Below are 12,377 nucleotides of genomic sequence, written 5' to 3' on the forward strand. Positions count from 1 at the left end.
TCATTAAACTTCAGCAAAACTGTATGCATGGTAATATCAAAGAAATGGGTTTACCTTTAGATGCAAATGACAATGGAATCGAAAAAAATAGAGCAGATAGAATCATTTTCTTATTTGGGTAGCCTAATAATATCTGATGGGAAAAGCAGTCAAGACATTAGGAAGCGCAGAACGCTTGTAAAACAAAGCTTCACAAAAATGTCAGACTGCTTTAGAAATAGGAACTCTCCATGGAAAGCATACGAACAAAGAGTAGGAGTAGGCCATTCAGCCCTTCAAGCCTTCTCCGCCATTTAATAAGAACATGGCTGATCTGATAGTAACCTGGAACCTGCATCCCATCTACCCCCGATAATCTATCATCCACTTGCTTAACAAGAATCCATCCATCTCTGTCTTAAAAATATTCAACGCAGAATGATATTAATAAAATACTACACCTGGTGAATATTACTGTATGGATATGAAAGTTGGAGTATAAGCAAAACAATGAAAGATAAATTAAGGCAACAGAGATGTGGGTGAGAATTTTCCCCATGTTGGACGGGCCAAGCGGGCACGGATGTTCCGGTGCGCACCACCATTTTACGCAGGCAGGCCAATTAAGGCCCGCCCAGCATAATGCACGACTCCCAAGGATAGCAGGAGTGGGCGGGCGGTGGCAGGAATGCAATGACCGCCAGGTCCATTGGTGACCCAGCAGCCTGTTTAAATGAAGCGCTGGCAGCCTTGGAAAGGTTGCTCACAATAGCAAGTAAAAGGGCTCACCAGAGGGCTTCTGGTGAGCAGACCAGGCTGGAGGGTAGGTCAGCAGAGCAAGCCAGAGCGTAGGGCAGTGGAGCAGGCCAGAGGGCAGGGCAGTGGGGCATTGGGCCCCTCGGTTTTCGGATGACCTCCTGGAGTAGGTGGCAGCATGGTGGGAAGTCTTTCCGAAGGACAGGAGGCGGAGGCCCCCCCAACTGACCAAATGTGCCTGGGAGGAGGTGGCCTAGATCCCATGATATGGTGCAATGCATGTGGGTCCAGTTCCACAAGAGATTCATTGATGTCCTGTGCTCGGGAAGGGTGAGTCCCATGTTGGCCGACGTCACTTAATGCAGCCATCAGCCTTTCCCCCAAGGCTCCAAACATCTCTGAGTGCAGTTACAGCATTGAATCCTTCACGCCATGTTTCCCTCAGTGGGCTAGCAGATGTTGCCCATGCCTAGTTCACCCTGAGAGGGTATTGCTGAGATTGGTTCTACACCCGCAGCATGTGTGCTACTGACACCCAATGTATAGATTCGGGGGGAAAATCAAGGATCTGCATCTAGGCATAGTGCTGGAACTGCGAAACATATCAAAGTTAGGGTGCTAACATGCTGGGAGGGGAGCTTCCAGCTGGCAGGGAGCTTCCAGATGGTGGGGCACCAATCCATCAGCTGGCCTTTGTGTTTCACGTGCTTGTGCTTCCTTGCTTTGCAAGGTTAGACCTTGTGGGGCCAAATGTGATGGAGGCAGCATTTGGGCAAGAGTGGGGTCAGCCCTGGCTTCTTTGTGAGTGTGTGGCAGCTGCAGGGTGACAAAGCACTGGAACCCTGCAAAGTACCACTCTGGTTGGGTTGGCAGGGATACAATGGGTATCCAGGTACAGGGTGGACTAATCAATGCTCTTCTCTCCTTTTCAGGAGAAGACTGCACACAATTCCACTGAGTGGATGTGGACTGGTGGAGGCCAGGCCCAGTCAGCCATCGTGACTCGATTCGAGCAGCAAGCCATGGATCCGGAGAGGTGCCATGCGCCCAGGTCCACCGGTGGCGGTGAGCATTGAGGTCACCATGTGTGTCCAGAAGCCTTGGCACTGCTGAATGCTCAGTGATTGAAATTTGCAACATGGATTGATCATTGATTATGGAAGGATGAGCGCATAATGATCTGATGGACAAGCATGCACATTGACATTGTCTCCACTTTAAAGAGTCAAATGTCCTCGTTCTCCCTTTCAGCATCACCCGTGAGGAGGAGCAGGCCCGTGAGGAGGAGACAGAGAGGCCACCTCTCAAACCCAAGGGCCCTGAACATTTCGACTCACCAGCTTCACACCATCTCTGCCAGGCAGGCATCAGCGCAGATACTAGCACCTTGGTGGGAATTAGATCTTTGGCTACTGTCCTGGGGCACAGCTATGAGGGCATTTCACACTTGCTTGAGTAACAGGTGGAGACAGAGTGCCCATGGTGCCAGCAGTCAGAGGACTGCTTGGTTGGTGGCTGATAATGTGCCTCTGGCGTCGTCTGTGAGGCAGCAAACGCTGGAAGTGCAGCAGGGTATGCAGAAGGATCTGGCGGAGATACATGAGGCAATGCGTGTCATGGTGCCCGTGCTGGAGGAGCCCACGTGGAGCATCACCGATGCACTGACCCTCATGGCCAAGTGCCATACTTCCCCCATAGAGAGAGTGGTGACTCTCGTGGAAAGGCCCCTCCAGAAGAACAGTCAGGGCCTTCTGGGGTTGCATTCAGACCTGCAAGCCCTCAGAGCAGCATTGACCTTGGCTGGTCAGTGTCAGTGTGGGACATGGTTCGGGCATCAAGTACCCCAGCTCGGTGCCCATCCATCTATGGTGAGCAGGGAGGTCCGAAGTGACCTCATGTCAGTGCAGCATCTGCCTGTCATCTCTGCGGGCTCCTCTCAGGGCACTCCGGATGAAGGCAGCAGCTCCTCCGCCCCTCTGCCAGTGACAGTGGCATCCGATGAGGCTGTGGCGACTGGAGAGATGCTGGCCGTGGAACTGGCCGCTCCCTCCCAGGTGGGGCCGCCAAGGTCATCGAGGCCAACAGGACAGCACAGTGAGGAAGCTGTCTCAGATGCCAGTGCCATCGAGGGGGGAGCACCTAGATGTAGCAACCATAAGCGTAAATTTAAGGCACCTTAAGCACACCATGGGTTCCTCACTGGTGCTTTTATGTTGCCGCACTATTCGTTCATGACCACTTGGTGTGATGTGCAACACCTTTGTAATTTTTTTTTCTGAACTTCATTTTGTTATATCATTAACTTTTGATATGTAAGCATGGCTCAGGGTGACTCCTTTCTTCTGCAGGTGGACAGTTACCCATGATGTAATGATGAGTTGTGTGACATTAAGCTTTATTGACAAGGTCCTTAATTATTGTTCTTATCCAGGCAGATTTTGCAATCAGGTATCAAGCATGGAGCCTGCAGCCCTGGCTTGTGTTGAAGGTCCATCTGTGGTGTGCTAGCTGAAGGGTCATTAGATTAAAGCCTCCCGGGTGTCTCTGCCTCCCTTGAGTATGCCCGGGTCAGCGTCTATCCCCTCAGCGTGCTCTATCCTCCTGTGCGTGCTCATCCACGGATGCAACTGATGGACTCATTGCATGCAGCCGGAGCAACTGCGTCTACATCATCTTCGTCCACTGTGTCGTCCCTTTCCAGCGCAAGATTGTGGAGAGCGCAGTACGCAACTGCTATCAGCGACACACGATCTGGGAGGGTATTTGAGTGTACCCCCTGAACAGTCCAGGCATCAGAAGCGCATCTTGAGAAGACTGATAGTTCTCTCTACCACAGCCCTTGTGGATTCATGGCTCCTATTGTACCGTTGCTCAGCTTCTGTTGTATGGCGGAGAGGCGTCTTGAGCCACTTTTTGAGGGGATAGCCAAGCAGCCATCCATCCAATCGTGCTGGAGCACTGAAGAGCCTCGGCACCTGGGAGTGTCTGAGGATGTAGACGTCATGTGAGCTGCCTGGGTATCTTGCACAGACTTGCAGAATCTGCATCTTGGGATCGCACACTATCTGCAAGTTCAGGGAGTGGGATCCCTTCCTGTTGACGAAGGTACTGGGCTCACCCGCTGGCGCTTTGATAGCTACATGTATGCATTTGATTGCACCCTGGACACGGGGCAAGCCAGCAATCACTGCGAAACCTCTGGCTCACTCTGTCTGGCTGGCCTCATCCCGGCAGCAGTGGATGAAAGTCAGTGCACGCCTGAACAGAGTGTCTGTTACCTGCTTGACACAAGTGTGGACAGCTGACTGGGAGACTCCACAAAAATCACTCACCGACACCGGAGGCATAAAAGTTGAGGGCAGCCGTGCCCACCCACACAGTTGATGCAGATCTCAGGGTCTATCATCTGACAGATGGAGGTGACCTCTCTCTTGAGAGACGGAGCCTCCTTCAGCACTGAGCCTCTGACATATAGAGGTAGCTGCTTCGCCACCTGTTTACTCTGGCAGCAGGATAGTGGCATCTCCTGTGGCCCTTCCACCTTGGACTTCCTGTTGGCCCTGCGCCCCTTGTGCCTGTGCCTCTCCTCCTAAAGGTGGCTTCCCTGGAGGCTGAATGTGGACTCCTGGCCACCTCCTCCTTCTGATCATCCCTTCCTCCTCACAGGAGGTACCTCCAGTGGATAGCACAACTCCCATTCCCAGGCTATGGGAAAGGTTCCTGAAACCTGCAAGCCCCAGAAATGATCTTTACTGTAAAGTCCTGACCTGAAGGCTGTTACTGCTGTCCGAGCAGCTGTTATGAGTTTCAAAGTATTCCTGCTCTCACAGAAAAATATCAATAACTTTCACAATTAAATATCTGACAAGTACCACTCGCGACCCCAGTCACCCCTCTTATCCTGCCCTTGGATGAGGTTTATACAAATGTGTCCTACCCGCCTGCCCGTGCGACATCCTGAAGATCGCACAGCCGCAAAAAATAGCAGACAATTGTTACCTCAAGGGCCTTAATTGGGTGATTAATTAATGGCGGGTGCTCATCGGAGAACATTTTGCACCCGCCCACCTAAATATCATGGTGGCACACGGTGATGTTGGGACTTTAGCTGGACATCACTGCGCATCATTTTACGCGCCGGCGTGCGGGGCCAACTCCCACATGCCAATGAGAAAATTCTGGCCGTGGTTTCTGAGAAATGATGACAACACAACTATTGAAGTTTTGAGGACATTTGAGGTACACAGGACATTTGCAAATGATTACCAAGAGACAACTATAGTTCTTTGGGTATGTATTTAAGGAAGGGGAAGCTAGAACATCTGGTAGTGCTGGTAAAATTGAGGGTAGCAGAGCAAAAGGGAGACATAGGAGGAAATATACTAACTGTTTAAGAAGCAAAACAAGTATAAGATTTGAGAAGAACACCAAAATAGCAAGAACTGTGAAAGTTGGACAGCCATGATCACTGATGTTGTAAAACATGGCACCTGAAGAAGAAGAGTATAGTGCCATCTACCTTGCATATTTTGTCCTCACCAACACAGGCAGCAAGAACCCCATAGCTGTTGGTCAAAGTCTGAAGGAAGGCCCTTCCAACATTGCACCTTGAAGTTCTCTTAATTGCCGGACTCACAGTCATACCCTCTCCTGTCCCTGACCACCAACCAGACTTGTACCATTTCCTAACCTAAGAAATGTGATAGCCTCTGAATCAAAGCATCCAGATAACTTTCCCCCTCCTCAATGTCCATACCTTAGAAGGTTCATACTGCAGATGTGGTTGTTCAGGATTGCAATGCTCTCGACAAACTCCCACATGCTGCAGTTGTGGCACATTGCTCACGCTGGCATTCCTATCTTAATTTTGGTTTGTTTATTTAATTAATTAACATTTGTGTATTTAAGGAAATTACTTAATATAGTTAAAGTAAAAGGGAGATTAAATTAAGTATTTACTTGTGACATGAACTACTCCAAGAATTGAAGGTATAAGGCAAGCACTTCTTTCCCACTAAGCACTTTCTCACTTTCACCAAATTCCCAACTTCTACAGTCCATTCACAACCTTTCTGTGCTACTGCCCATTATCAGCTCTGTTATCGTCAGTCTCTTGAAACTTTTTATTATCCATACACTTCCTTTAGTTCTGCGATCACAATATACACTAACTATCTTAATTCCTGTCTATTTTAAGATCCAGGTCACCTTGGAGACCCAAATCACTCTGCTTCTCAAACTTTTTCCTTGAAATGAATTCATTTATCTGAATCTCTTCATAATTCCGAACTTTAAACCCCAGAAGATATACTTGGAAATGCAATTATTATTGAATAGCAAAGTTGAAAAATTGGCACATCTTGGCCATTTTATGTAGAGCAATATTTGTTGTTTGAAGTCCAGCTTTGATCCAGTTAGTTCTCAAAAGGGCATGTGAATTTTTTGTCTTTTTGTTTCCTTTCTAGTATGCTGGACCTCCAGTTGCATATATCCAGCAAATATTTGTAAAAGCTATTGTATCCCCTTGGAACAAAAACCTAATTGCTGTGGATGTATTTCGTGCCCCTCTATCGAAAGTTTTTCAGCTGGTGGAAGAAGTAAGAAATCACATCTTTCAAGACAGGTAGGAAGGGGTTTAATCATTCATTCTGTCACAAAGTGCAGAATTTCAAAGCTTATGGCTCATGTTTCTATTACATAAATAATTAGAGAACGTCAACTGAAATCTTAATTTCAGATATGATCCATATTAGTTTTGTTTTAGTATTAAGTTTGTTGAGCTTTTAGGTTCATGTAGGAAAGAAGGGAAATAACAAAATGAGCAAGAAAAACAAGAGAAGTAAATGTAGCAAACTGTTTGAGTGATCAGCTTATATTAGCTTAGGGATAGTTTTAGTTCAGAACTAATTTTCTCCAGAAGACATTTACCTAACTCCCTCAGTTTGTGGACATTGGTTGCATTCTGGCATTTTGCCTAAGTGGTGTAGACTTTAACTGCAGAGGGCATTTCAATAAAGTCCTGTCATATCCTCACCAGATCTTTAGACACACAATCAATTGCTGTTGTTGGTTAGCAATCAGGAGCAGGTGCTCTAGCTGATTTTCCCCGCTTGCCCTGTGAATTCTGAGGCCCAATTGTAGTATCGCTAAAGCTATCATAACTGAAATCAGGCAATACAGGAGAACTAATCAAATTGGAGTCCTTCCTGGTCTAAATGGCTCAATTCAACTACTCTCTGTAGGTGGAAAACTTGTTCAGCTCTCTGGGGAACAGTAATGCAGACTTTTTAAAACATCTACCCAAGCTGCTCAGCCTAGATGCCAGCTTTGTCTTAATGGTAGCATTCTCACCTCTGAGACAGGAAGTTGTTGGCTGAAACTGCACTGAAGGACTCAAGTAACTTAATTAGGCTGACCCTTCAGTGTATAACTGAAAGTGCTTTACTGTAAGAGGTGCTGACTTTCAGATGAGATGTTAAGCTATTGTTCCATCTAGTCTATCGGGTCAAATAAAAAATTTCAAGGCACTATTCAAAGAAAAACAAGGTAATCTCTGTGTCCTGGTCAACATGTAATTATTAACAAATGTTACTAAAACCAACTAACTCATAATTTATCTCATAGCTTTTTGTGGGATTTTAACTGATAGGTGTGACATTACCATTGAGATAAATCTCATTTATTTACTTAGCCTGAAACAAATAATATATATGTGTGCAATTGTGTCATCATCTTAGTTTGTGCTTTTAAGTCTAATAATCAATTGTTGATGAAATATTGTGGAATAGAGATTGTGTTACAATTCTTTCATTCATTAAAATAATCACAATTTATTTACCATTTATTGATCATCCATGCATTTTTGTAGGTTATCTTAAGTTACTGATAGAATTATTTGTTAATTATTGTAAATTCAGAGTAGGCTTGAAAATGTTGTACGTAAAAGGTAAATGAGGGGAATGAAATTGATGTTGTGTATATACACTTTAATAGGGTGGTTTAAGTACCATGTACTAGGCTTATTAACAAAATTGAAGCCCAAGAGATAAAATGGGGCTGAAGTAGTATAGAAACAAAATTATCTAAGGGATAGAAAACAGAGAGTTGTGCTGAATTTTTTTTTCCGATTGGAGGGAGATGTACAGTGGAGATCCTCAACAAATAGGGATTACATATGATATAGGAGCAGAAGTAAGCTCGAACCTGCTCTGCCATTCAGTAAGATGTGAAGCGACTCACAAGACTCTGTCTTCTTTGTTCCTTAACAGAGGATTCCCACCCAGCATGGTTGACAGGAACCTCTACCACATCCGATCTATTTCACACACTTCTGCTCTCACTCTTCTCCTCCCTTCTGTGATAGGGTTTCTCTTGTCCTCATCTTCCACCCCACCAGCCTCTGTTCTCAACAGATCATCCTCCATCATTTTCACCAGCTCCAGCGTGATGCCCCCACCACACACATCTTCCTCTGTCCTCCCCTTTCAGCATTCCAAAGGGACCATTCCCTCCGCAACACCTTGGTCCACTTCTCAGTCACCCCTAATACCTCCTCCCTTCTCTATGGCACATCTCAGTGCACGTGTAGGAGATGCAATGTTGGTCCTTTCACTCTTCCATTCTCACCATCCAAGCCCCCACATACTTCTTCCAAGTGAAACTGCGATGTACTTGTATTTCTTTCATTTTACTGTCAGTGTTCACAATGTGGTCACTGCAACGTTGGGGAGATCAAACATAGACCAATTGACTGCTTTGTGAACACCTCTATTCAGTCTGCAAACATGACCCCGTGCTTCCTGTCGCTTATCATTTTAATTCTCCACCTCCCTCCCACTCTGAACTTTTCCGTCTATGGCTTGCTACAGTGTTCCAATGCAGCTCAATCAGGTCAAGGAACAGCACCTCATATTTTGTCTTGGCACTCTACAGCCTTCTGGTCTCAATATTAGTTCAACAACTTTAGATCATATCCTCTGCCTCCATCTTGTTCTATGTTTTTTGATTTCTTTTTTGCTGGCTTGTTTCTTTCTTGGCCCCTTCATTGCATTTAGACGGCTGCTATATAGCCATTCATGCCTCATCCTTACACAGCCCTTGTTTCTTTACTGTGCCCTCTTTGGCTTTTGCATTATGTAATCTTATGTTAGTTAGCTCTCCTGCCCTCCAACCCTATCACAGATATTCCTTTTTGTTCTTCCTGCCCCCTCCTCCCTTCGACTGGCTTAAAAACTTACATTTTTATCTTCCTTCTGTACTGATGAAAGGTTAACTCTGTTTTCCTCCACAGATGCTGCCTGCCCTGTCAAGTATTTCCAGCATTTTTTTGGATTTATTCAATAAGATCGTGGCTGATTTAATTGTGACCTTAACACCACGTCCCTGCCTGTCCCCAAAACCTGATATTTTTGATCTACAAAAGAGTCAGTCTAACTCAGCCTTGAATATTTAATGGCCTAGCCTCCACTGCTGCCTGGGATAGTGAATCCCAAAGATTAATAACCCTGAAAGAAGAAATTTCTCTTCATCTTCATCTTAAGTGGGAGACTCCTTATTTTGAAGCTGTACCCCCTAATTTTAGATTCGCCCACAAAGGGAAACATCCTCTCAGCATTTACCTTGTCAAGCCCCTTTTTCCCTCAGATTCTCACGTTTCAATAATATCACCTCTCATTCTTCTAAACTCCCATGAGTATAGGCCCAACTTGCTCAACCTTTCCTGTGTACAGTACTGTTCTATGATTCTATAAACAAAGCATTCAGCCAGGTGCCACAAATTTTCACCAACACCCAAACATGTTGTTGCCATAAGGAAAAATATAATATATTGTGTGTTGACTAGAAACATATATTCTTTTATCATTAACAGTGCTGGCACCAAAGGCCTAGAAAGTTTCTGCCTCCAGGTCACTGATCTACTCCCTGGGTTAAAGAAGCTAAGGAGTCTACTTCCTGAACATGGCTGCCTCCTCATCTCTCCAGCTAACTTCTGGAAGAATGACCGTGATCACTTTGACTCTGATCCAGATATCATTCGCACTATTCACCAATATGAGCCGAAGACTCTCCAAACATCTGCTTCACTCAAAGGTAGCTTGGATTTTTGAAGAGTTCTGATGAAAGATCATTGATCTGAAACATTAACAATGTTTCTCTCTCTACAGTTGCTGCCTGACAAGCTAAGTATTCCCAGCATTTTCTGTTTATTTCAGATTCCCAGCATCAGCAGTATTTTGCTTTTGGATTTTTATAGATGTAGTTGCTCCTCTTTGGCTTCAAACACCCATCACGTTTCCCATCCTACATCTACAGTCTTTTCTATTTGCAACATATACCCCATTCCTTTCGAATGCTGAACATTTTTGGCTCTCTGCCCTACCAACTGAGCCACAGCCATCAGTAGCAAGATCTTCAGCCCTTACCCATTGATGGTACCTCTGGTCAACTCTCGTAATATCATTTCTACTTCCTGCTCAATGTCCACCATTACTATTCTCTAACTAACACCCCACCCCTCCAAACCTGTGCCCACGCAAAGGCAGTAGCTATTTTTGTGCATATCAGGATCACACCAAACAATGAAATAAATTGCCAGTTAATTTACTTTAGGTAGTATTGGTTAAGAGAGGAATCTAGGCCAGAGCCACAGGACAATTTCCTGCTCATTTTGAATGGGTCTTTAATGTCTATCTGTATGATCAGACTGGTAGAAGGGGCTTGCTTTAAAGCTGCAAATATATGTCTTTAATGCAATTGTTGCAGTGCACTACTCATGCTAGAATAAAATGTTAAGCTTTAGAATGAGACAGGGAGTCAGTGCCAGCAGTGCAATGTAATGCTGCCAGTGTCAGTTAGTATTATTACATATTTGACTAGCTCTATGATTTGATTTGTATTGCATCCCATTTGTATCAGTGATAATGTGACTTCCATGAGTGTGAAACCTGCTTGTTAAATGTTGAGAAAGCCTTAGACTATTCTGATGGCTTGGAGGTAAAGTCTCCATTGCTAAGCCAAACAGACCAGTATGATTCCAGGTTGGATTCCTAGTCTACACTGAATTAAAAAGATATAAAAACAAAAAACTGCGGATGCTGGAAATCCAAAACAAAAACAGAATTACCTGGAAAAACTCAGCAGGTCTGGCAGCATCGGCGGAGAAGAAAAGAGTTGATGTTTCGAGTCCTCATGACCCTTCAGCAGAACTGACACTGAATTAGCTGATTTCAAAGCAATGATATAGTAACTGCAGCTGGAGAGGAGAAATTGAGCACGTTGCCCTGCTCCTGACCATTATTTATCGAATCCTACTGGAAATTGCATGTATGAGTAATGTGTAAAGATAGATTCCAGCACAATGGATTAACCTTCTAACTCTCATTGTTGAGTTTCATACATGAATGACTACTTCAGTCATTCTGCCACCTGGGGATTTCATAACTTCATATGAAGATAGAGGGAAGAAATTAGAAGAGAAAAATTAGTAAAACTTGGTGAAGGGTCAAGGCCGATAGCACAGGACAATACAAAATTGAAAAAGTTAGGATAGAAGATGAGATATTGAAAAAAATATTATTAAATTAGGCTATGGAGTGCAAGACCATATATTCATATATTATGCTATATAACAACATTGTGTATTAAAATGTGTTGCACTTCTGAACAGTAGGCAACAGAATTAATACTCTTAATTAATGCGTATAGACTTGCTGTTTGGAATTCCTGGGAAGCACAGTGGAGTCAACATACACAATCGCAAAAGGCTGGTATCTTATGCTGTCACTATCATCCTGCAGGAGTATCACTCAAGGTGAGATCTTTACTTAAAGGCTGAGTGCTTATTTACTGGTAGATTTCCTGGTAAAATTCAGTCTAGAATGGTGCAGAAATGAGGTAAATTGCTGTATGCAATTTTTCTGTGGTCAGGTGTTTGCATAATTATTTACACTTTGTCATGCAGATTTGACCTTCAGGGAATTAACTTTATTAGGGGGAGAGAGAGCTGGAAAAGTCATAGAACCGGTGTAATTTGCAGGGACCTGACCACTTAAAATGAACACAAGGAAGGGGGGGGGATGAGAGAGAGAGAGCGAAACAAAGGCCAGAATTTTCAGGTTGGTGTGCGGGGGCGGGCCCAACACGTCGACGTATGAAATGATGCGGGATGACGTCAGGCTTGTGTCCTGATGTCACTGCGTGCCATTGCAACATTTCGGAAGGCGGGTGCACTTTGAGCTCTGAGGCGCTATGAGTTCAACTAAGTTTATTAGACATAACTTAACCGTGCACAAATCCACGCTGGCTTTCTGAGATCAACCAATATTTTTCCAAATATTCAGCCATTCTGTCCCTGAAAACAAATTCTGCAAAGAAGTAACATAGTAGTTTAGTACCCAAGACCATGTTTTATGACTGACACAGTAGATGTTACAATACATGAGATGAGTGCAAAGAGGTTGCTCTGGCACTGCAGAGTATTCTCCCCATAGGACAGCATACCTTGAGCGAGCAACAGACAGATCAGCTTAAAAGTTGCAGAACAAATCCACCATTGCCTGACTAATGAATTGCAGCCTGTGCATTGACAGAGTTCCTTGGCCACATCCAAGTAAACATGCCACTGCTTTGCGTATGGATGGATA

General features: G+C 44.6%; 1 protein-coding gene across 2 annotated transcripts in view; it reads left to right on the forward strand.

The window, feature by feature from the left end:
• Positions 1–12,377, forward strand: part of LOC121278999 (SREBF chaperone) — a 203,855-nt gene that overhangs the window by 98,943 nt on the left and 92,535 nt on the right. For both annotated transcript variants that reach the window (XM_041189711.1, XM_041189710.1), the window contains 3 exons: positions 6,201–6,358; positions 9,605–9,825; positions 11,440–11,545. In XM_041189711.1, coding sequence (XP_041045645.1) covers positions 6,201–6,358; positions 9,605–9,825; positions 11,440–11,545 — 485 coding nt within the window. The remainder of the gene's footprint in view (positions 1–6,200; positions 6,359–9,604; positions 9,826–11,439; positions 11,546–12,377) is intronic.

Source organism: Carcharodon carcharias, chromosome 6 (assembly GCF_017639515.1).
Source record: "Carcharodon carcharias isolate sCarCar2 chromosome 6, sCarCar2.pri, whole genome shotgun sequence".
Taxonomy (NCBI): domain Eukaryota; kingdom Metazoa; phylum Chordata; class Chondrichthyes; order Lamniformes; family Lamnidae; genus Carcharodon; species Carcharodon carcharias.